Genomic DNA, 26,520 nt, shown 5'->3' with positions numbered 1-26,520 from the left:
TCAATTTCCAGTACCAAAACCTCAAACAAACTGGTTAATTAGTTAATAGCAAAGCAAACTAAGGGAGTAGTCAACAAAATTCATCATCAGCTTATAATGTTCGACAGCCTCGCCAGACACAGTGGTGCAAGCCTGTAGTCCCGGTGGCTCAGAACGCTAAAACAAGAGAATCACAAGTTCAAAGAAAGCCTCAGCAACAGCTAGGCACCAGACAACTCAGTGAGACCTTGTCTCTAAATAAAACACAAAATAGGGCTGGGGATGAGGCTCAGTGGTTGAGTACTCCTGAGATCAATCCCTGGTTCCAAACCCAAAAAAAAAGGAGTGGGGGGGTACTATAGCTTCATTGTCAAAAAATAACGCACATAAAGTAAGTTGCAGCAATACAAACAAACAAAAAAAGAACAAATGACTAAGAACACTAGAAACACTACAGTAAAATATGTAAGGCAAGAAACGTGATATAATGCATTAACATTAATGTAGTAGTTTTCTGGGCCAGATACTATACGAGGTCCTTTTTCCCTAGAAATAAGTAGTATGATCCCAATTATATAGACACACTAAGTTTAAAGTTATTCAGACAGCAAACTTGTAGTCAAATACCTGCTTTGGAAATCTAAACAGCAAAAAAGAAAAGAAAAGAAATGAAATCCAGGGAGTCCATAGTTTCTTCATTTCCTAAGTTCTATGTGTACAATCACCAAGATAAATTAAAAACTGTATGCTAAGAAAAGATATTTGAATTCATCTAGTATATATCTCACACAAGTTTAGCATTTTAGCATCTTTCTATTTTTTTAAAAAAAAAGGTTACAGGGCTAGGGTTGTGGCTCAGTGGTAGAGTGCTCATCTAGCATGTGTGAGACCCTGGGTTTGATCTTCAGCACCACGTAAAAATAAAAAATATTGTATCCAACTACACCTAAAAAATAAATATTAAAAAAAATTAAAAAAAAAAAAAAAAGGTTACAGCAGAGTTTGTGGCTTAGTGGTAGAGCACTTGCCTAACATGTGAGGCACTGGGTTCGATCCTCAGCACCATATTAAAAAAATAAATAAATAAAATAAAGGTACTGTGTCCAACTACAACTTATATGGATAATCATTATATGTAAAAATTAACTTTAACTTGAATCTAGTTCCCTTACTATAATCCATATCCTATTTGGTTTTTTGTTTTTTTTTTTTTTTTTTTTTTTTTTTTTGCAGCACTAGAGATTAAATTCAGGGGTGTTCTACTACTAAGCTATATCCCCAGTCCTTTTTACTATTTTATTTTGAGACTGGGTCTTGCTAAATTGCCCAACTTGGCCTCAAACTTCAAGCCTCCTCCTTCAGTCTCTCTAGTACTATTGCGGCATGGAATTACAGTATATGCAACCACATACAGTCATAATCCGGTTAAAAACACAAAAAGAATCTAGATGTCTCTAAAACATTAGGGAAACTTTCTTCAGAATGAATGAAAGAGAAAAAGAAAGAGAGATTTAAAAGTGAACATGGAAAAAGTATAAAGAGATTTCAAAATGCCTATTTTTTGCAGTAACTAAAGAATAGTAAACATCAAGGTATTTCAACAGCAGTCTGTCTTTTAATAGTTATTTTCTTTCTCTCTTTCTCTTTGTTTCTAATTCCTTCCTTCCTATCTTTCAGTACTATGGATTGAACTAAAGATGCTTTACATTAACCTATTTAATTCACTGCAGTAATGAGAATCGAAGCAAGAAGTACCCTACCATTGAGCAACAAACGTCTCCAGCCCTTTATTTTTTATTTTGAGATGGTCTCACTAACTTCCCCAATGTGGCCTTGAACTTAAAAAGTCTTGCCTCAGCTTGTAGAGACCCTGAGTTTACAGGCATGTGCCACAGTACCTGGCATAAATACCAATTTCAAAAGTATATACATACTAGACATTGTGGAACATACCTGTAATCTCAGAGGCTGAGATAGGAAGATTCCAAGTTCAAAAGTCAGCCATGCCTGAACAATTTTTGAAGGCAAACAGATTGTGAGGGAGAGCATACCACTATAAGGTCAATAGCATACATGAATGAAAAAAAAAAAAATTAAAACCACAAGTAGTTGAGGATGGCGATGTATGCCTGTAACCTCAACAACTTGGGAGACTAAAATAGGAGGACTGCAAGTTCAAAGCCAGCCTTAGCAACTTAGTGACTTATAGTCTCAAAATTAAATTAAATTAAAAGGGCTGGGAATGTAGCTCAATGGTTAAGCTGGGTTAAATCTCTAGTACTAAAAAACAAAAACCCACAAGTAGTTCTCAAAACACTAAATAATAAAGTAAAAGGAAAGAAACTAAGCAAGGTTAGGCACAAGGCAGAGCTAAAAGAACTTGCATTGCAGGTTAAAAGTTTGGTCATTATCCTGTTGGCAATACGAAGTCTCTTTTAAACTGAAGAACAACAGGGCTGGGGATGTGGCTCAAGCAGTAGCGCGCTCGCCTGGCATGCGTGCAGCCCGGGTTCGATCCTCAACACCACATACAAACAAAGATGTTGTGTCTGCCGATAACTAAAAAATAAATATTAAAATTCTAAAAAAAAAAAAAAAAAACACTGAAGAACAACAGGCTCAGTTTCACATCTTAAATAAACTTCTTTGACCTCTATGTAACACATTAAGGGGAAACAGGAGTCTCAGTAGACCAAAGCTCACCAAAAAGAGTAAAGATGAGTATACTAGTATCTAATCTAGGGCAGTGGTAATGGAAAGAACCCCATTCAAAGGATTTTTTTAAAATTTATGGGGCTGGGGATGTGGCTCAAGCGGTAGTGCGCTCGCCTGGCATGCGTGTGGCCCGTGTTCGATCCTCAGTACCACATACAAACAAACATGTTGTGTCCGCCGAAAACTAAAAAAAATATATATTTAAAAAAAAAATTTAAAGCATTTGACATATATTCAATAAATCAGATAAAATAGGTACTTAGACAACCTTTATAGAATCACTTGTCACAATAGCTAAAAGGTAAAAACAACCTAAATGTTCATTGGTGGGCAAATAGCTAAACAAAATGTGATCTAAAATGAAAAATTATCCAATCTACTAAAAGAATGAAACTCTGCCCGGGAAATGGTGGCACCTGACTGTAACTCACAGTAACTAGGGAGGCTAGAGGCAAGAGAATCTCAAGTTCAAGGCTGTGACCCTGTCTCAAAACAAACAAAAAATGTGGGAGTGGGGGAGGCAAGAGATAAAGCTCAGTGGTAGAAAGCTCCTGGGTTCAATCCCCAGTATGAATAAATACATACCCACATACATATTTTTTAACATATTTTAGAAATAGTTGGTCACAATACCTTTTATTTATTTGTTTGTTTTTATGTGGTGCTGAAGATAGAACCCAGGGCCTCACATGTGCTAGGCAAGCACTCTACCACTGAGCCACAACCCCAGCCCAGATACTTAAACGAATAAATGCAAGCTTATTCAGGCATTTATTTATTTAAGTATGTATGTAAATGCCTGAGTAAGCCTGTACTTGCCATTCTCTATATCTCTGCCATGTTCACACACAGAAAGAAGCTGGCTGGCTATAAGCCAGGAAGAAAGCCTGTGAGAGAGAACAACAAGCTGGAAACTTGATCTTGGACTTCCCAGACTCTAGAGCTATAAGAAATAAACAGTTTAGACTCCAGACACAGTTACACCAGCCTGTAATTCTAGAGGCGCAGGAAGCTGAGGCAGGAGGACTACAAATCCAAAGCCAGCCTAAGCAAAAGCAAGGCACTAAGGAATTCAGTGATACCCTGTATCTAAATAGAATACAAAATAGTGCCGGAGATGTGGCTCAGTGGTCAAGCTCCAGGAACCGCCCTGCCCGCCCCCCCAAAATAAATAAACTGTTTAAGTCCCCCAGTCTAAGGCATTTGGTTATAGCAGACTAAGCAGAAACAAGGGCAAACATTTGAAGGGGAAAAAAAAAAAAAAAAAACTTTTAAAGGTAAGTAGAAAAGGATCAAGCAAAAGACAACATAAAGATTAAAGTAAGGGCTATTTGCAATGATGATACATGCCTGTAATTTCTGTAATTTGGGAGGCTGAAACAGAAGGACTACCAATGCTAAGTACAAGGTCAGCCTTAGAAACTTAGTGAGATACCTGCTCAAAATAAAATAAATAAAAAGGGTGAGGATATTACTCAGTGATACAACACTTGTCTAGCATGCTCAAGGCAGTGGGTTCAGCCCCTAATTAGGGAGGTTATGAGGGGGTGACTACTATAAAGATAACATGAGACAAGGAGGAGGTAGACAGTTAACTAAAAGGAAAGAGGAGAGAGTTTACAATACTTAGTTTAAAAGAAAAAAAAAGAATGAGTATCCACTGGATTACCACATCACTAATGGCTCTGCTTAGAGAATGAAGAGGACTATAGACTTCAGTGAGTTCAGAAACAAATGGTAATAAAAAAAAGTGGTATAAATCAATGTTTCCTATAAGCAGTTATGAAGGATGACAGTTTTCCATGTGAAGGAAAATAAAGTGTCATGAATAGGGATGTTGTTTTGCTTTGGTCTTTTGGGGGTGGTGGTTGTTGTTGTTGCTGTTTTTAACCAGGGATTGAACTCAGGGGCACTCAACCACTGAGCCACATCCCCAGCCCTATTTTGTATTTTTATGTACAGGCAGGGTCTCACTGAGTTGCTTAGCACCTCAAGTTGCTGAAGCAGGCTCTGAACTCGTGATCCTCCTGTCCCAGCCTCCCAAGCCACTGGTATTACAGACATGTACGTGTAACCACCACACCTGGCTATGGGTAGGGTTTTTAGGACACTAAGTATATTCAAATATTAGTTCCCTCCATTCCATAAAGAGATACATTAATTCTTTAATCTAAAAAACAAAGAGGGCTGGAATTGTGGCTCAGAGGTAGAGCACTCACCTAGCACAGTTGAGGCACTGGGTTCGATCCTCAGTGCTACATAAAAACAAAATAAAGGTATTATGTCCACCTACAATTAAAAAACAAACATTAAAAAAAAAGTTTTACTATTTCCCAAGTAGGGAGCTATTTAAAGTCAACTCTTCTGGGAAGCTCTTTCAATTTTAAAAAATAATTTTAATCTTTTATAGATCCCCAAAAATGGTATCTTCCTGCCAGCAATAGCACTTGCTCTTGGTGTGACCACATTCTTTAAAAAAAAAAAAAAAAAGAGAGAGAGAGAGAGAGAGAGAGAGAGGGAGAATTTTTTAATATTTATTTTTTAGCTTTCGGCGGACACAACATCTTTGTTCGTATGTGGTGCTGAGGATCGAACCCGGGCCGCACGCATGCCAGGCAAGCGCGCTACCGCTTGAGCCACATTCCCAGCCCACACATTCTTTTACTTACAGGAACAGACCAAATAGGAGTACTCAAATCCTATATTAGACTTACAATCATCAGCACCCTCAGTCACCTCCTAATGTTAACATTAGAAGGGTGCTCTTCCTCCCACTGAGGCCAAACCCTCACTTCCATATATATCCCTTCTGTATTCCTTCTCAGAATTCTTGTGGTATGATCCCATATGTTCAGTCTCAATCTACTTCCAGAATAGTTAGCACTTCTCAGCAGCGCAGCACTAACTGCATAATAGACACTATTTCTTTTCTTTCCTTTACAGTAGTGGAGATAAACCCAAGGCCTTCTGCATATTTAGCAAGCACTCTACTGCTGAGTTATATAGCCAGACCCAAAGAATTCCTTTTTTTTTTTTTAAGAATTGGACAGCAGGTCTGAGTGAGGAAGGACCCAGGGATCTGCATTTTATTTATTTGTTTTTATCTTTTTTGTAGTTGAAGATGAACAGCATGCCTTTATTTGTTTATATGTGATGCTAAGGATCAAACCCACTGCCGCACACATGATAGGCAAGTGTTCTGCCACTGAGCTACAGTCCCAGCCCAAGAATTCCATTTTAAAAACTCCATCTGGATCTCCTATAGCTCTTTAGTTGTAACATCATCTCTTCTCTACCTCTATCTACATTTCTCAAACTAGTTCGATTCGATTTCTGTCACAACTGAACCACCAAAAGTTTTGTTTGCAATGTCCACCTCCTTATAAAAATTGGACATTTTATTTCTAGGCAATGTTCAACAAATGGGACAATTTCTTTCTTAAAATGATTCTAGTCACCATATACCACATTCTCCAGGTGTTCTACGTGAGTCTTTTTTTTTTTTTTTTAATGTTTGAGGGGATAATGGGGATACTGGGGATTGAACCCAAGGGTACTCTATGACTTAGCAACATCATCAGCCCTTTTTATTTTACTTTGAGACAGTGTCTTGCTAAATTGCCTAGGCTGAACTTGAATTTGCAATCTTCCTGCCTTGAACTGTACCAAGAATGGGGATTACAGGTGTGCACCATGGCACTGAGCCTGAGTCTTTTTCATTTCTTTTGCATGGTCAGTCTCCTCCATAATAGACCTCAACTGTTAGCTGCCTCAAAGCCACCCTTTTTGTCAATGCATATTTTGTATGAAGGCAATCTCAACCAAGCTTTGCCATGGCTCCAACCAATAGGAACAATTCTTCTGAGTTATAGATGTTCTATCATTCAATGCTGAAGTTAAAAACTTGGAAAATATCCTGAAATATAGAAACATGAAACATGAGAACTAGAAATCTTGAGACTTCATGCTCCTTCACTCCCCATTATTCAATCTATTACAAAGATAAATTTTATCTCCTAAATAATCCTTTGCCATTCAAAACTTCCCACCTCCCATAATCATTGTAATGACTAATGCTTTCAACTGTCCCTCTTTACTTATATCCCTTCCAATTCATTTTCCACATTGCAGTCAGAGTGAACTTTAAAAAGCACAAATTAGAGGTCAATCCATGCTCATAGCCCTGTGTGGTATCCCATTCTTCTTAAAATAAATTATGTAATGTTTGAAAGCTCTACAAGCACTGCATGTTGGGCTTCTACCCTCATATATTGCCATGGTTCATTACTTTGTGGGCTGCAGATCTCTAAGGGCCACAGAACTCATTATATTCTGTTCCTGTATAGTCTTTTCCTCCTCTATACACTAGTTAAATCTTACTCGTTTGAGTCTCAGATCAAAGATATCATTACTGTGCTTGCCTAGCATAAGCAAGGTATGAGATTCAATCTTGACACCAAAAGACACACAAAAAAAGATGTTACTAGCAAAACTACCTTAGAATACTTCCAGACCAAGAGTCCTGGTTAAGTGCCCCTGCTGTATCATTGATTACACACCAAAATTATTCCTTGGACACAATTCTCAGTTAAGTAATTATATATTTTATTATTATCTAGTTCCTTGTTCCTTTTATAATGGACTCTAATTTCCCATGAGGGCAATCAGGATTGATGTGTTTCACGAATTACTGGATCCTACCACCTAACACAGCATTCAACCAATACCATATAAATAGCATGGACTGAACTAGTATGTATAAAGTATACTGGGAATGAGGGAAGACAAGAACAACACAATAAATAAGAAACGACAAGGAGGTTAGAAGAAAAGGAGGACTGAAAGAATTTTCTATTGGTAGAAATGAAATGTCCAAACAGGCTAAAGAATAAGGTATCAGATTTTGTTTATTTGCAGTGGCACAGATCAAACCCACAACCTCATACATACTAGGCAAGCAAGCACTCTACTGATCCAGCCCCAAGATCAGTTTTTAAAACACTGAACTGGGGAAACTCAATATTCAGTATTCAAAATATAAGAGTGGGGAGTGTGACTGTATTATAGCTTAACATGTGTAAGGCTTTGATTTTTTTTTTTTTAAGACTTTGTTTTGATCCTCAATGCATTCAAAAAAAATTTTTTTCAACTTAAAAACCAAATTCAGCAATCTTACCTTGGACAATGTGTATACATGTGTATATGAATTGTCTTTGTAACAATATAAAGTCTTTCATTTAATTATATTTGTAAAAATAACCTGAACATAATCAAGAGGGAATTAGTCACAAACTGGGAAAAGGTAGACTACTAGTAACTGGTTACCCATACAAAGAAAGAATGGGGTACATCACAGCAAAGGAGAAAATGAGTTGTGTTTTGTTTTCTTTTGTTTTAACATAACACCTATTCAAAAGCTGAATTTTAGGTGGGCACAGTGATGCACTCTTATAATCCCAAAGACTTGGGGAGTCTGAGGCAGGAGGATTACATGTTCAAAACCAGCCTCAGCAACTTACTGAGGATAGCAAGCAACATAGCAAGACACTGTTATCAAAATAAAAAATTAATTAATCTAAGTTCATTTTTTTAAACTTCTTTAGTTGTATATGGACTCAATGCCTTTATTTGTTTTTATGTAGTGCTAGGATTGAACCTAGAGCCTCACACTTGTGAGGCAAGTGCTCTACCACTGAGCTACAACTCCATCCCCTTAAGTTCATATTTTTAAAATTTTTTAGTTGTTGATGGACCTTTATTTTATTTATTTAAATGTGGTGCTGATAATCTAATGCCACACACATGCTAGGCAAAAGCTCTACCACTGAGCTACAACCTCAATCCCTAAATTCATATATTAAAAACAATAAAATCGGGGCTGGGTTTGTAGAACATTTGCCTAGCATGTGTGAGGCACTGGGTTTGATCCTCAGTACCACATAAAAATAAATAAAGGAATAGAAAAATATAATAACATTATTTTAAAAATAAAATAAAATCACAAATAATCTTAACAGAAAAAAAAAGGCCTTAAGATTGAGTTTCAATAGCCAGACACAGTGACCTACTCTTATAATCCCAGCAGTTCGGGAGGCTAAGGCAGGAGGATCATGAGTTCAAAATCAGCCTCAGGGACTAGGGCTGTAGCCCAGTGGCAGAGTGCTTGTCTAGCACGTGTGAGGCACTGGGTTCAATCTTAGCACAACATAAAAATAAACAAATAAAAAAAAATAGAGGCATTTACAACTACAAAAAAAAAATTTTAAAATAAACAAAAACCCAGCCTCAGCAAAAGTGAGGCACTAAGCAATTAAATGAGACCCAGTCTCTAAATAAAATACAAAATCTGGATAGGGCTGTGGCTCATGGTTTGAGTGCCCCCAAGTACACCAAAAATCCCCAGTATACCCCACAAAAAAAAAAAAAAAAAAAAAAAAAAATCAAAGTTTCAACCCCGATCTTTACAGCAATTTAAAGATTAAAGTACCTCAAATTCAAGTAGAGGAGCCAAGTAAATAAAACAATGTACAGTAATTAAAGGAACTACTCCAATTTTTAAACTTTACAACATCTTATAAACATTATTTATAATAGTTTCAGCTTTGAAATTATCAAAATTGAAAACCAAAATTGAAACATTAAAAAAAAAAGGAATGATTTTTCTAACTTGTAGTTGGACACAATATCTTTATTTATTTACTTATTTATTTATTTTTATGTGGGGCTAAGGATGGAACCCAGGGCGGCACATGCTAGGAGAGCACTCTACCCCTAAGCCACAACCCCAACCCTGAAAAATTATTCTTGACAATGTAAATTGTAGGTAAATACTCTTAGCATTTCACTAGTATCTATAGATAGAATGAGGATTTTTAAATCTTGCAGCAAAACAAACTGGTTTATTGAAGTCTATATTTAAGGCACACTTTAAGTATAATAATTATTAGATTAGTTTAACAAACTTTGTTAAGTACATGTTCATAGTACAAAAAATTAAAAAGAAAAAAATGTCACCAAAACTCCCACCACATGGTATATCTCAAAATTACCTCTTTATACTTAAATGTTTACTTTCAAATTCTTTACAAACTCAGGTTTTCCCTTTAGCAATTTTTTTCTAGTTTTAATTTGTTCTTTTTATACATTGTCATGTATAACTAAAATAGAATAGAATGTATTTTGACATATTATACATTATATAAAGTATAACTTCCCATTCTTTTGGATGTACATGATATGGATTTATTCTGGTTATGTATTCATATATGAACATTGGAAAGTTATATCCAATTCATTCTACCATTTTTTCCCATTCCCTTCATCTAATCCAAGGAATTTCTATTCTTCCCATCTCGCCCCTTACTGTATTAGCATCTGTATATCAGAGAGAACATTCAGCCTTGAAAAACAAACTTTTAATAAAACAAACTTTTAACAAGATAAAATAAATTAATAACAATTAATTCATAAAATTCTCAAAAAGAATAAGTGGAGTCTTGCTAAAGATAACAAAAACTGGGTTATAATAAAGGCAATTGCAACTCATAATTCCATCATGTATATTACCCTATAGATCAACTACGTTATTACCTTTCATTTTTGAGTGTGTGTTAATCAATGGATCAGAACAAATCCTGCAGGGCCACCATGGGCGTCTCTTGAATTTTGCCCAAATGAGATCTCCAACTTCATACTTCAGTGGTGTAGACTTTTTCTTGGGTTGACACTTTAAATAGACAAAACATAGATCATCAGTAAAAATCAAAACCTTCTGAGACAGTATTATCAACTTACAATTAACCTTCAAAATAGGCAACACCTAAAAAAATTCAGACGAAACCCCCTTGGCCAGGAAACAATGACAAAATAAAACTAACTTACTTTGCCATATTTATTCACAGTCAAATTCTCAATTTATATTTGGTTTACTAAACAACTCTATTTACAGACTTAAAAGTAAGCTGTTTTGATTTGGAACAAAAAACTGAAATAGCCAGGCACAGTGGCTTGGGGAGGGAGGGGAAGGGCTGAGGATGTGTCTTACTAAGTGGTTAAGTGCCCCAGGGTTCAATCCCCAGTATCTTAAATAAATAAATAAAAGCTAAGACTCTACAAAATCGCATAGAATGTTTTAGGATGCTTCTAAATACTCATAGAAGTTAAATCTCATTGGAAATACTATGATTAGTTCTGCCTGTACTACAGAAGTACAAGAAAACTTGATAGGAACTACTTTTTTTCTATTGGCAGTACTAGCTGTTGAAACCAAAGGTATTTTACCACTGAGTTACACCCCCAGCCCTTTTATTATGAGGCAGTCTCTAAATTGCCAGGCTGGCCCCAAACTTTGAATCCTCCTGCCATGGTATCCCAAATCACTGGAAATATAGGAATGTCCCATTATGCCCCACAGAAATTACATCTCATTTTCTTTTAAAAAGTTCTGAGGAAGCCCTGGGCAATGGCGTGATCCTGTAATCCCAACAACTCAGGAGGCTGAGGCAGGAGGCTTATAAATTAAATAAAAAAGAACTGGGGATGTAGCTCAGTGATAAATCATGCTTAAGTTCAACCTGGAATACGGGGGAAAAAATTAAAGGTCCATTTGTTAACATTATCAGTTCAGAAAAATATAACTTCAAAACTTCTTGACTTGGTGCTGGGGTTGTAGCTCAGTGGTAGAGGACTGCCTAGCACATGAGGCACTGACTAAGCTCAATCCTTAAACACCATGTAAAAATAAAGGTATTCTGTCCAGCTACAACTAAAAAAAAAAAAAACAAAAAAAAAACTTATTGACTTAAAACCTTAAAATTAAGAATAAATGGGGGAGATACTAAATGGGAAAACAAATATTTTATTTGCCTATAATAAAAACTACTATGGGGGGGCTGGGGTTGTGGCTCAGCCTACCACGTGCAAAAGCATTGGGTTCAATTCTCAGCAACACATAAAAATAAATGAATAAAATAAAGGTACTGTGTCCAAATGCAACTAAAAAAATAAAAAAACAAAAAACCTACTACCTGACTAGGTCCCTATGAATTTCTGACATAATTTGATGTGTGGTTAAATATAATTTTCAGTTACTGAACAATATGGAACTTGTTTACTCAAGTCCTAAATGACTTAAAGTTAACTAAAACTTATTGATATTTATTGTGTCAAGCACCCAGTTCATCTTTACAGGTAAAGAATATTATTACCCAATTAACCATATTCCCTATTATAACATTTATTTAGTGGCAGTCCCTGGATTCAACTTTGGCCAGTTCAATTCCACAGCTCAAAGCCTTACTTATCAAAGTATTACACTATATAATTAGAAGTACAGCCATAAAACACATGTGTCCAATAGAGAAGAAAAACTATGAGTGGTTATCTGGTCAAGCCAGTAGCCAAAATCACACAATCAGACAAAGGAGCAATGAATGTTTTCTTCTGACTTCATCACAAATTATGCCACCTTAAATAAATCGGTTTAATTCAGCTTCAGTTTGCTATGCCATAAAAATGGGAAATTTCATCTACCATGAACCATGAAATGAAAATAACAGTTCAACGCCTAGTATTTTAACTCAAAATAAAAGAACAGTTGAAAAAAATACTTAAAGTGGTCTGATATGAAAACTACAATATGTAAAGTACAGATGAACTCATGACACTGAAAATGTAATATAAAGTTACATACAAAATTTATATTTTTATGTGGCTCTATATTTAGAAACTACTATGGAAGCTATAATAATTATCGAAAAAACAGGCAGAGTGCTGTATACCAGTTATCCCAGTGACTTGGGAGGGTAAGCAGGAGAATCCTAAATTCAAGGCTAGCCTCAGCAGTTTAGCAAGGCCCTAAGCAACTTAGGGAGACACTGTCTCAAAAAATAAAAACTGGCTGGGGATGTCGCTCAGTGTTTAGGTACTCCTGGGTTCAATCCCTGGTACCAAAATTATAATAATAAAGCCATTGAGAAACAGGAACAAAATACTGCTTCATTAAATTGGTGATTCCATAGATAAAGATTTTCACAAACCTGAAATACTGATTTTTTTTGTCATTCCACATTAACAATACCACAATGACCAAATGAAATAGCACTATGTTTGATCCCCACTCCCATGCTTGTGAATGGGAACTTATTTGGAAACTCAGTCTTTCTGGATGATCAAGATAAAGATCCTTAAGGGAGACTCTAATCCAATATAACTGTGTCCTTATAAGCAAGGAAAACTTTGAAACAATGACAGGCAAGCATAGCCCGAAGGTGAGGTAAAGATAAAGGGAGTACAGCACACAAGCCAAAGAAGCTTAACTAAGACAGTAAGACATGAAGGCAAAAGTACAAAACAAATGCACAATCACTCCTCAAAAGGAATCAACTCTGTGGAAATATCTTTCTTTTTTTTTTTTTCTTCTGGTACCAGGGATTGAACCCAAGGGTGCTTAACCACTGAACCACATTCCCAGCCCTTCCTATATTTTATTTAGAGACAAGGCCTCACTAAATTGCTGAGGCTGGCTTTGAATTCATGATACTCCTGCCTCAGCCTCCTGATCTCTGGAATTCCAAGCCTGAGCCATTTAACTGGCTTCTATGTTAATATTAATTGAATGTTAACACACAGTGAGTGGTTAGTTCTTGAGTACTAACTTGCTATGGGACATAATGGAAACTTACTTAAAAGCTCAATATTTAAAAACAGCTGATCATAGCCCAATACACTGTCTTTTAAAAAACTTTCTTGTGCTCAATTCAGCAGCACATATACTAAAACTGGAACTATACAGAAAAGACCCCTGCAAAAGGATGACATACCAATTTGTGCAGAGCTCCATATTTTTCACACATTTATGCTGTATCAAGGTTGTGATCATCTTGTGGCATCAAGATGAAAATGTCACAACTATCTGAACAGTTGAAAATATTTAACTGGGAATATTAGCTTTCTTTAGTTACAAAAAGGTATTGTAGTGCTAGTTTTGGTTGGCTTGGTAATAAATATGTGAAACATTTGAAAAACCCTTCTAAATATATATAGTGATATAAGACTTGGGGAGTCGGGGGAAGCACTAGAGTCTTAGCTAACAGTTAGAACTTCTTGCAAATACATGGACTAGAGTCTCATTTAAGTTACTAAGAATACCCATAAAATTAAGTCCTCATAAAAAGACAAAAGCAATAAAGAAAAAAACATATCTTTTAGACAGCTTCTGTTGTTTTGGGTACTGGGGGATTTAATGAAAAAAGATTTTACCACTGTGTCAAATTTCCAGTCCTTTTTTTTTTTTTCGCCCCCCGACAGCGTCTCCCTAAATTGCTTAGGGCCAACCTTGAACTTGCAAGCCGCCTGGCTCAGAGTCTCAGAGTCCCAAGTTATGCCTGGGATTACAGGTGTGTGCCACTGAGCTATAATTTTAAAAACTAGTTGAAACTACCTAAGAATAACTTCAGAGTCTGGGGATGTAGCTTGGTTGTAGACCACTTGCCCAGAATATACCATGACAGATTTAATTCTCAGCTTCAAACAAAAAAAGAATCCCTAAAATATATACTAAACACAGCAAAGTGGGAGACATCAATCCTACCTTATCACTACACTAGTTATTCAAAATGTATACAGATTTGATGGGTGTAGTAGGGAACACCTATAATCCCAGCAATTTAGGAAAATGATACAGGAGGATCACAGAGTTTGAGGCCAGCCTTGGCAATTTAGTGAGACGCTCAGCAGCTCAGAAGACCCTGCCTCAAAATAAAAAATAAAAAGGATTGGGGGCAGGGGCTGGGGTTCTAGCTCAGTGGCAGAACACTTGCCTGATATGTGAGGCAATGGATTCGATTCTCAGCACTGGATATAAATAAATAAAGGTCCATTGACAACCAAAAAATATATATATATTAAAAAAAAGACTGGGGACGTACCTCAGTGGTAAAGTGCCCCTGGATTCAATCCCCAACTTAAATAAAAGGCAGAGATTAGGTAGAATCGATTTTAAATACACATTCTAACATAAAATTCTTTACCCTGCAAAAATACAAAGAAACAGGGCTAAATATGGTTTCAGACAACAAAACTAGGAGCTATCCACCAAGAGACAATCATAAAGAAAACTTCTAAAAGATGTGCTTCAGATCAGGTGCAGTAGTTCACACCTGTAATCACAGAGGCTTGGGGGCGCTGAGGCAGGAGGACCTCAAGTTCAAAGCCATCCTTAGCAACTTAGCAAAACTCTGTCTAAAAATAAAATGTAAAAAAAGGTCTGGGGATTTGGTTCAGTGATTAAAAGTCCCTGAGTTAAAGTTGTGGTTACCACCCCCCGAAAAAAAATTAATAAGGTTCTATTACAATTTATAACAAGAAAGAATTAAAAATCACCATGCTCCACATTGGAAAGGGTTAAATGGGCTAAAGTATTGTAAAACCTACAAATGTTTAGGGAGGACCAAGATATTCTAAATTGTCCAGTAGATTGTGCTGTAACCTCAGCAACTTGGGAGACTGAGGCAAGTGGATCACAAGTTGGAGGCTGGCCTTAGCAATTTATGAGACCCTGTATCCTAAAAACATAGCTTGGTGGTAGAGCACCCCTCAGTTCCATCCCCAGTTTAAAAAAAAAAAAAAAATTGTCACCAGGTGCAGTGGCCCACACCTGTAATACCAGCAGCTTGGGTGGCCGAGGCAAGAGGATCACAAATTCAAATCCAGCCTTAGCAACTTGACAAAATCCTAAGCCACTTAATGTAACCCTATCTCAACATAAAAAATAAAAAGGGCTGAGGATGTGGTTCAGTAGTAAAGTGCCCCTGATTCAATCCCCAGAACAACAACAACAAAGTTGAAATAACAGAAATATGGCTAAATAAAGTTAGAACAACATGCTGGTATATACCAATTGTCATTAAAAACTATGATGAGAAGCTGGGCAACTTAGGAGAGGCTGAGGCAGGAGCATCCCAAGTTTCAGGTCAGCCTCTGCAAATAAGGAGACCCTGTCACAAAATAAAAAGGCTGGCAACATTACTCAGTGGTAGAGTGCATCTAGGTTCAATCCCCAGCCAATAGTGCAAGGGAAAAAAAAAAAAAAAAAAAAACTATTAAGAGAAGCCAGAAATTAAGGGGAAAAAAAAAAAACCAAACCTTTAACTCAGGAGACTGAGGCAGGAGGATGACAAGTTCCGGGCCAGCCTAAGCAACTTAGTAAGAACTTGTCTCAAAATAAAGTAATAAGGATTGAGAATGTATGTAGGTCAGGGACACAGAACATGCCTAGTATGTACAAGGTCCTAGGTTCCATCCCCAGTATCATTCGGAAAAAAAAAAAATGTTGGGGTCATGATTTTTTTCCTTCTTTCAAAACTTTCTTTATGGTAGAGTGTTTACCTATCCATGAATAGACCATGGTTCCACCCCAAGCACCATGATAATAGAGAGAGAGAGAGAGAGACACACACACACACACACACACACACACACACACACTTGCCAAACAGGTTTTTAAATTTTGCCTGCTGCACCTCTAGTCAACTTAAGGATGTGATGTTTTTTCTTTTGATTTATTTTTCCACACTAGGAACTAAACCCAGAGGGGTCTACCACTGAGCTACACCTCCAATCCATTTTTATATTTTTCATTTGAAATAGAGTCCCACTAAGTTGCCTAGGATGGCCTCCAATATTCCTGCCCAGCCTGCCAAGTCACCATGATTAGGGTACAATGTATTAACAATACCACAGAACCTTACTGTCAATTGACAGTAGAGACCATTATCTTACCAATGCCACCCTAGAGTGTCATATAGTAGTAATACACTATATGCTATGGTAAAATTTGCTGACTAGATTAACAATAGTAATCAGATCACACTTTCACTCAAATATATGCTGTTTGCTAGGTGGAAAACAATAATTATTCTTACGGAGGACATTTATAGAAAATGCACTAATTTTTTATATATACTAAGCATTTATTTTCACGGAAAATGCTTTCCTTTATATTCAAAGCATTTTATAAACATGCAGAGAGGTACAGAACTAACAGAGGCTGGAACAAACATGTCCTCAAGGAACTAATGGAAGAGAAAAACAAAGAAGATACTATAATTGCTAAGGTGAAAGTGGAACGATTCTTGGGGAAGGAAACCGACTAGCTTTATCATTAGTAACGAATTTCTCAGGACAGTCTTTAAAAGATAATAACAGTCAAGCAAAGCTCAGCAGATTGAGATGCATCGCAGCAGTAGAGCATATGCTTAGAATGTAAGAGGCCTTAAGCTCAATTCCTAGCACCACAAAAAGGCATCAGGCAAAGTGGCATTCACCTGTAATCCCAATTACTCTGGAGGCTCAGGCAGAAGAAGGAAAAGTTGAAGGCCAGCTTGGACTACTTGGTGAGAACCATCCCTGCCCTGCCCCCCGCCCACAAGGCTGAAGATGTAGATCAGTGGTAGAACTCTTGCCTACCCAGTACCACCTGCCCCATCCACCCACCCCCGAAAAAATAGAGAAAAAAATTATTTGCCTGCTTTGCAAAAAAAAAAAAATGAAAGAGACTAGTCCTAGGTACTATTTCTCTTTTCAATCTTGTATTTCACCATTCTCTACCACAAAAGATTTATACTACACTGTCCACAGCTCCCTCTTATAGGTTGCAGTTCTTATTTTTCCATACCCTCTCCACTTAGCATTCCTTTATTACTCCCCGGTGCCCTTAGAGAAGCCTTCTCATCATTTCTTTGATAACTGCCTCTTCCCTATACTCTACACTTTTTTTTTTTTGGGGGGGGGAGCAGTGTGTGTGGTGCTAGGGATTGAACCAAGGCCTTGTGCATGCAAGCACTCTACCAACTGAGCTATATCCCCAACCCCAAGAGAGTTTTTCTAAGCTTGCTTGGCTAGCAATCCTCCTGCCTCAGCCTCCCAAATTGGTGGCATCAAAACATGTGCAACCAAGCTGGCTTACTCAATGCCTCTTACCTCATCATTACCCTGAATTATCTATTCATCTATTCCACCAATCTCTAAACTACAAGGACAAAGTATCAATTGCTTTTAGAAATGGGACCATTTTCTAAAACAAAATATTGTGTCCAATAAAATACCACCTAAATGAACCAAAATAAACAACAATGAATCATTTCCTAAAGGAGAATTAGAAGACTTACTATATCCACTGAAACATCTATCAAAAAGTGTAAGGACTTTCGTCCACAAAACTCTTGTCTTTAAAAAGATAAACGAGACATTAAATACATTCACAATAAATGTCTTGACTTCTAAGATGGCTAACAGATGGAGACAGAACATCAAAATTCAGTCACAAGTCAGATGTGGTGGCACCTGTCTAAAATCCAAGCAACTAAAGCTAAAATAGGAGGATCCCAAGTTTGTGGTCAGACTTGGCAACTTAGTGACACAGTCTCAAAATAAAAAGAGCTGGGATATAGTCCAGTGGTACAGTACCCCTGAATTTAATCCTTAGGACTGCAAAAAAAAAAAAAAAAAAAAAAAATTTAACTCAAAGGCTATTTAACTGCACTTCACTATGCATCCTTCAGATTAAGAATTATTCTCCTAGACACCCTGATGGTAGAACTCTCACCATTCAAAACAAATATGTCACTACTGTACAATAAAAGTGTTTCTTTCCCAAACAATTATTCATCATGGGGGCAGGAAATATAGTTCAGTCACCCAAGTATACTATCAAGTTGGAAGTAACCCTACATTATAGAAAGCTCACTAATCAAGCTGGGAATGCAGTCAGTGGCAGAGCACTTGCTTCACACACGTGAAACCATGGGCTCAATTCTCCAGCACTACCAAAAAACCAAAAAACAAAACTCTCTTAAACCTCTGTTGGCTTTAATTTCAATCTTTCCAAGCACAGATAAAAACAAACCCACTTCTAATGGTTTGTGACTGTTGACATTTCCAGCAATTTTTAACATGAGCATTCATTAAGCAGGTGTTAAATGCTTTAAAATCATTCTAGAGTCTTCAACTCTCATAGATTTCTCCATAAAAACAAAGAAAAAAAAACAAAATAACAACATACAATATTTCACTAAAATCAAAAATGTTCATCTCAATCAAATCACACATTGAGCTAAGTAAAATAACTACACTAAGTACAGTGATTTAGCAAGCTACATTTGGGCACAATAAAAAGCAGATATGACCTCACAGCAGTTTCTGAGTATAGGGCTAGGAAGGCAATCTTTTCTATTCTGTAGATAAGAAAATTAAGACAAAAATTAATTTGCTCTCCTCTGATTCACAATAAGAGTACCAAAACACCAAAAGTCACAGTTCAAACCAGACTCTACTAAAAATGTTTTTCACGGTTGTACCAATCTAATTCCCAGAATATACACTTTCAGATCTGCTAAATTAGAGTTTCCTTTAATAAAAAAAAAAAAAAAAAAATCTATTTTTAGTTGTTGATGGACCTTTATTTTACTTATTTATTTATGTGTGGTGCTGAAAATCAAACCCAGTGCCTCACACACATGCTAAGCCAGCACTCCACCACTGAGTTACAATCCCAGCCCCAGAATTTTCTAAAATTAGAAATCCCAGCCCCAGAATTCTAAAATTAGAAATCCATATGCAGCAAAATGAAATTAACCCCCTTTTCTCATCATGCACAAAACTCAACTCAAAGTAGATCAAGGACATAGGAATTAGACCAGAGACCCTGTGTCTAATAGAAGAAAAAGTGGGCCCAAAATTTCATATCAGATTAGGCCCCAACTTCCTTAAAAAGACTCCTAAAGCACAAGTAATAAAATCAAGAATCAACAAATGGGACGGATTCAAACTAAAAGCTTCTTCTCAGCAAAAGAAACAAATCAATGAGGTGAAGAGAGAGCCTACAGAATGGGAGCAAATTTTTACCACACTCACATCAGATAGAGCACTAATCTCCAGGATACATAAAGCACTCAAAAAACTTAACATCAAAAATATATATATATATAACCCAATCAATAAATGGACTAAGGAACTGAACAGACACTTATTAGCAGAAGATATATGATCGATCAACAAATATATGAAAAAATGTTCAACATCTCTAGTAATTAGAGAAATGCAAATCAAAACTACTCTAAGATTTCATCTCATACCAGTTAAAATGGCAGGTGTTGGCGAGATTGTGAGGGAAAAGACACACTCTTACATTGCTGATGGGACTGCAAATTGGTGTAAACAATCTGGAAAGCAGTATGGAGATTCCTTAGAAAACTTGGAATGGAACCATCATTTGACCCAGCTATCCCACTCCTGGGTCTATACCCAAAAGACTTAAAAACAGAATACTACAGTGACACACCCCAATCAATGTTTACAGCAGCACAATTCACAACAGCTATGGAACCAATCTAGATGTCCTTCAAAGAAACTGTGGTGTGTGTGTACACACACGATGAAATATTACTCAGCATTTAAAAAGAATAAAATTATGGCATTTGCAGGTAAATGGACAGAGTTGGAGAATATCATTCTAAGCAAAGTAAGTCAATCCCAAAAAACCTAAAGCTGAATGTTTTCTCTAATAAGTGGATGCTGATCCATAATGGGGTGGGAAGCATGAATGGAGGAACTTCAGATTGGGCAAGGGGGTGGGTGGCATGGGGTTAGAAAAGATGGTGAAATGAAACAGGCATCATCACCCCCAGGTTGCACAAATGATTGCACAAATGATGTGACTATTTCGCATACAACCAGAAGTGAAAAATTGTGCTCCATTTGTGTACTATGAATTGAAGTGCATTCTATTGTCATGTATAAATAATCAGAATAAGTAAATAAAAAGAATTCTATCTTTATTTTACAAAAAAAAATTCTACAATATTTAAACTAACTCCCACCTCCCCAAACTTATTGGAAATTCAAATATTCCCATTGTGAAGAAGAACTAACTAAAGCTTAAAAAGTCTATTCACATGAAGTCACTAATGCTGTTCTCTAGAGTTGTCAATACAATGCTGGTTTGCCAGCAAACTTTTCTTGAGCCCAAGAGGAAGGCACTGACTGAAGTAACAGAAACAATGACCTAACTGGCATAGTTCAAAAAAGCAATACTTTTAAGTATGCCTACTTCTCACCACTTTTGCCAGGCATGAGGGAGGTGCAGTGCTGGGAATGGAACCCAGAGTCTCACAAACATTGAACTATACTCTCAGACCTTTCATCTCATTTTTAAAAGCCAGGAAATGATCTGGATGTTGAAGAGGGACTTGGCTAAATAAATTATATAATATCAACACATAAGGATGTACGAATTTACACTCAAATTTTATACAACACACATATACACAAAATAGAAAAAAGTTTACAAAAAAGATACTGTAGCCTGGTGCAGTGGCACACACCTGTAATCTCAGCTGCTTGGGAGATTGAGACAAGTTCAAAGCAGCCTCAGCAACTTAGTGAGGCACTAAGCAACTCAGTGAGACCCTGTCTCTAAACAATACAAAATAGGGCTGGGGATGTGGCTCAGTGGTCGAGTTCCCTGGTACAAAAAAAATATACATATATACTATGAACCCAAATTGTATAAAGACATACATTTTCTTTTTTTTTTTAATTTTTTTTTTAGTCGTAGTTGGACACAATACCTTTATTTTATTCATTTATTTTTATGTGAACCCTGAGCCACAACCCCAGCCCCAAGACATACATTTTCACATATGAATTTACATACAGAAAACTCTAGAAGGATAAAATTCACAACAATAACTGAATCTATGAATGTTGTCATAAAACTTTTTTTAATCGGTACAGAACTGACTGATATTGAATCCAGGACCTGGTATAGACTAGGCCAACATTTTATTTTAAAATTTTACTTGTAAACAGGGTGTCACTAAGTTGCCCAATCTAGACTTGAACTTTGGATTCTTCTGCCTCCATCTGGGATTACAGACATGCTGCAAGCAAGCCTGGTTTATCAAATAAATTTTTGGCTTGTCTAGACTTTGTAATTTTCCTACACTGAACACACTTATGTTTCAAGTCCATTTTCATACTGACAAAAAATTCATAACATAAAATTCACCCTTTTAACAATTTAAAGTGTCTGAATTAATGGAGTTTTTCATAAATGAATACTGCATAAGATTTCTAAGTAAATTAAACACATACTAGCTCCAAAGGCCAAAATGTATGCAGAGAAATCCAACAGGGCAAAATTTCCTACAAATAGTTCATAAAATGCAAACAAATCAGCACTATCATCCTCCAAATTATCTTCAAAAAATCTGAAAATGTCTCTATATCCATTTATATCATCTATAAAATGAGGATAATGAAGTAGGACCTACTTCTCAGTGATATTGGAAGTACTGATGAGTTAATCAGATATTGGAAGTGTTGATGAGTTAATTCGCAAACACCTTAGTACTTAAAGTGCCAATAGCTGGTAAAGTGTTAAGTACCATAGTGTTAGCTTGCATCTATTTCACTCAAAACCTGAAATTAGAAGCATCTCTCTTCCTCCTCTCTACTCAAGCCTTATTCAGCCCAAAGGAGCAACATTCAAATGTTCCATTTCACTTTGATCTTAACCATTAGTATTAAGCCACTATTTTGTGGTACAATATTGTTTAAGTTAAAAGCATAGGCTCTCTGGAATCACACTTCACAACTGTTAAAAAAAGGCCTGACACATAGTAATAACTCAAAAATAACAGCTGCTCTAATATGATTGTCCACTATATTTGTTGGCAACTGTACATTACTTCAATTACAATAAGAACAAGATAGGAGGAAAAAAGAAGCCAGTGATGATGGCGGCTTACACCAGTAATCTCAGCCATTCAGGAAGCTGAGACAAGAGGAATGCTTGAGCCCCGGCATTCCAGACCAGAATAGGCAACAGAGCAAGACTCTCTCTTTTTTTCTTTCTTTCTTTTAATCTATTTTTTTTGGTTGTTGACTAACCTTTATTTTTTTATTTACATGCAGTACTGAGAACTGATATATTACACATTTCCAGTGCCTCACACATGGTAGGCAAGCACCCTACCACTGAACTACAATCTCAGCCCAAGATTCTCTTATAAAAACAAAACAAAAAAACACACAACAAAAACCATTTCACAACAGTATAAACATTTAACTACCATTTATCACTGTTTAAAGAAAAATACTTGAAATTCTAAGTAATCAACCTAAAAATAATTTTTAGAGTGGAGTGCTGGACCATTTTTTTTCAAGAGAGGGTCTCACTAAATTGCTTAGAGCCTCACTTCATTGTTAAGGCAGGCCTTGAGTCCATCCTCTTGCCTCAGCCTCCTGTGTAACTGGGATAACAGGCCTGCACCACCACACCTGACTAAAAGTAATTTTTAAATAAAGTGATTCAAGTGGACACTTCATTGTCCATCTACTTTATGGTTATCACAGTCACAGGACCAACTGTCAAACATCTACTTCTGCCAGACATGGGGGCACACACCTGTAATCCCAGCTACTGAGAAGGCCGTGGCAGGAGGACCTCAATCACAAGACTGAGTTCAGCTTCAACAACTTAGCGAGGCCCTAGATAACTTCATGAGAACCTGTCTCAAAATAAAAAATAAAAAAAGAGGAAAAGGAATGTGGCTCAGTGGTTAAGGGTTCAAACAATGGGTCCAACAAAAACACATCTATTTCCAACAGCAAAATTTTTTAAATTTACAAGATCTAGAGATATGTTTTAGTGGGATAGTGCTCACCTGGCATACATGAGGCTACAAGTTTGATCTCTAGCACTACACAAAAATAGTAATAACAACTCACCTCTTATTCTTACTCTGAAATAATTTAAGTCCTAGTGAGAGCCCCAAACACACATCCATTCTAAGGTCTCAATTCATCCTAAATTATCACAATTCCAATACTACTGCTTTCATTTAAAGTTTTTTCATAGTACAAGGGATTAAACCCAGCACTTCAAGCAAACTACCACTAAAATATATCCCTAATCCCTTTTATTTATGCATGTATGTATATGTATATTTTTGCATTACTGAGATTGAACATAGGAGGATCCTACCTAAGCAGCTCTTTGTCTCAAACTTGCAATTCTCCTGTTTCAGATACCATCCTACTGTCTAATGAAACAAGTATATACCACTTATACAAGCAACATTCAAGGCCCTTTATAAACTGGCCCTCAGGTAATTTCCCACATACTTCATTTATGCATATTAAAATCTGATCAGAGTATAATTTACAATGCATATCCTTTCATATTCCATTTCTCTTGTTTACCCTATGCATTCATCATACCGTGTCTAAATATTTCTCCATCTTTCCTTCTAGAAATGGGTTAAACAGACTCTTTCTTTTTCAAACTATCTCAACCATAGCCATCTTGCCCTTCTGACAGTGATTTGCTATTTTTCATGTTAATGAAAATACCTCTTGTTCCTACTATTAAATATCATTTTTATTTAGGAAACTACTACAACAGAGATGATACCTCTTGCTCCTACTATTAAAGATCATTTTTATTTAGGAAACTACTACAACAAATATTAAGAATAGGCACAGCCAGGAACGGTGGCACATGCCTACTATCCCAGCAGTTCAGAAGGCTGAGGCAAGAGGATAGTAAGTTCAAAGCCAGCCTCTGCAACTCAGTGAGGCCCTGAGTAACTTAGCAAGATTCTGTCTCAAAAAGTAAATGAACAAAAACACACTGGAGATGTGGGGCAGTGGTTAAGCACCCTAGAGTTCAAACCCTAGTATTAAAAAAAAAAAAAAAGATATGCACAGTATCTAAATAAATTAATTTAAAAATTAAATTAATTAAAAATTAAATTATCAAGCCCAAAATATGGATGCAGATCATCTCCTTTTTGAGGGGTTGGGGAGGTGCGAGAAAGAATGAACACAGGGGCTCTCGACCACTGAGCCATGTCCCAGCCCTATTTTGTATTTTTATTTAGAGACAAGGTTTCACTGAGTTGCTTTACTGCCTCACCATTGCTGAGGATGGCTTTGAACTCCCAATCCTCCTGCTTCAGCCTCCCAAGCCACTAGGATCATAGGCGTGCAACACCACGCCCAGCTTCCTTTTAAGAGCAGCTTAAACCCAAAAAGATTTACATTATAACTTATCAAAGAAAAATTTCATCCCTGAGGGTAACTTCTCAAGAATATGAGGCAAAGATAATAACTTGTCTAAGTCAGTGGGACAATCAGATAAATATCTACCTACTACCATACATTTATAAATCATCAGTCCTTTTTTAATTTGTCCCATTACATTTGCTTAAATTAAATGAGGAACTACATACTAGAGCATACTTTCTATATGAGTTTGAACAGAATCTCTGTGATGTACAGAAAATTCACAGGTTAAATTCCTACTCTGCCCTTAAGCATCTGTGAAATTTTGGAAAAAGTTACTTCACCTAAGATTGTGCTTTACCTGTAAAAACAGGACAATATTGCTTTGTATTAAAATCTGTATTGACAAATGGTAAATATACTCTAAGATTATTCATAACCTAATATGAAAAGTAGTGTTTTCAGCTGGTAATTACAATAATTCTTATACAAGAATTGTTATTTCAGTTCAACTCAAAATTGCAAAGGAAATTTTCAAATTTAAGATATAATAAAGAAAACTACTACTTACTACAAAAAAACTTATTACTCTCCTATTTTGCTCATAACCACATAATCTAATAAACATGTCTTACTTCTTTCTCATTTATGGTACTGGGGATTCAAACCCAGAGGTGCTTTACCACTGATCTACATTCCCTGTCATCTTAGATTTTTACTTTGAGACAGGGTTTTGCCAAGTTGCCCACCCTAGCTTTGAACATATAATTCTCCTGGTTCAGCCTCCTGAGTAGCTAGGATTTCAGGCATGTGCCACCATTCCTAGCTATATATGTTTCTAATTGTCAATGCTCCTTTAACAGTCATTACATCACCTGGAGCTCAAAAAAAAAAAAAAACAGGTAACCTAAGTGTGGTGATGCATGCCTATAATCCCAGCAATGTGAGAGGCTGAGGCAGAAGAATCTTTGAGGTCAGCCTGAACAACTCAGCAAAACCCTGTCTCAAAACTTAAAAAAGGGCTGGGGATGTACCTTAGTGGTAGAGAGCACCTAGATTCTATACCCAGTACCACAAAACAATAAAAACAACGAACAAACAACAACCATGTGAGGTAGGCAACACAGATTTTTTTCTGATCTGTTTTTTTTTTTTCATATTTATTTTTTAGGTGTAGATGAACACAACACAATGCCTTTATTTTTATGTGGTGCTGGGGATCTAACAAGGGCCCCACCCAGGCTAGGCGAGCACTCTACCACTGGGCCTCGATCCCAGCCCTGATTGGATCTTCACAGATGAGGAAAGCAGTTGAGAATAACCTTGTCAGAGATTTGAGGCCCTTTAGCAAAAAGCACAGATTAGAAGCAGGCATTTAAACTTCTAATTTACCATTCCAACCAGATAACAAAGGAAATGAGCTAAATCCCACAAGCCCTGTCTACCTGTTAAACTGCATAAAGTTCAATTACCATTTACAGAGAGAAGGACGACCTAGGAATCCAGTTACTCAAATTCTAGCAAGAGTGGTTAAATACATGATGATCTCTGATTGTTACAATTTTAGCTCGCAGCAATGTAAGGACTAAACATAATTGAGTAAAAGTTTATTGGTACTGGATGAATAAGAAATGCCCCTTGATTATTGGTGAGATTCCAGGAACACCAGATCAAAGAGAAAGCCTGGACAATAAATCAAAGGATATCACAACAGACTTGGAGAAGGACAAAAGAAAAGCAGGGAAGTGAACCAGTGAA

General features: G+C 36.6%; 1 protein-coding gene and 1 pseudogene across 8 annotated transcripts in view; one reads left to right on the top strand and one right to left on the bottom strand.

The window, feature by feature from the left end:
* Window positions 1-26,520, bottom strand: part of Nsd1 (nuclear receptor binding SET domain protein 1) — a 140,725-nt gene that overhangs the window by 85,214 nt on the left and 28,991 nt on the right. For all 8 annotated transcript variants that reach the window (XM_076856591.2, XM_076856593.2, XM_076856594.2 and 5 more), the window contains exon 3: window positions 10,285-10,420. In XM_076856591.2, the coding sequence (XP_076712706.2) occupies window positions 10,285-10,420 (136 nt within the window). The remainder of the gene's footprint in view (window positions 1-10,284; window positions 10,421-26,520) is intronic.
* LOC143400531 (U6 spliceosomal RNA) lies at window positions 13,443-13,540 on the top strand (annotated as a pseudogene).

Source organism: Callospermophilus lateralis, chromosome 5 (assembly GCF_048772815.1).
Source record: "Callospermophilus lateralis isolate mCalLat2 chromosome 5, mCalLat2.hap1, whole genome shotgun sequence".
NCBI lineage: Eukaryota > Metazoa > Chordata > Mammalia > Rodentia > Sciuridae > Callospermophilus > Callospermophilus lateralis.
The sequence above is the reverse complement of the archived record's forward strand: the minus strand, read 5'-3'. Positions and strand labels throughout refer to the sequence as shown.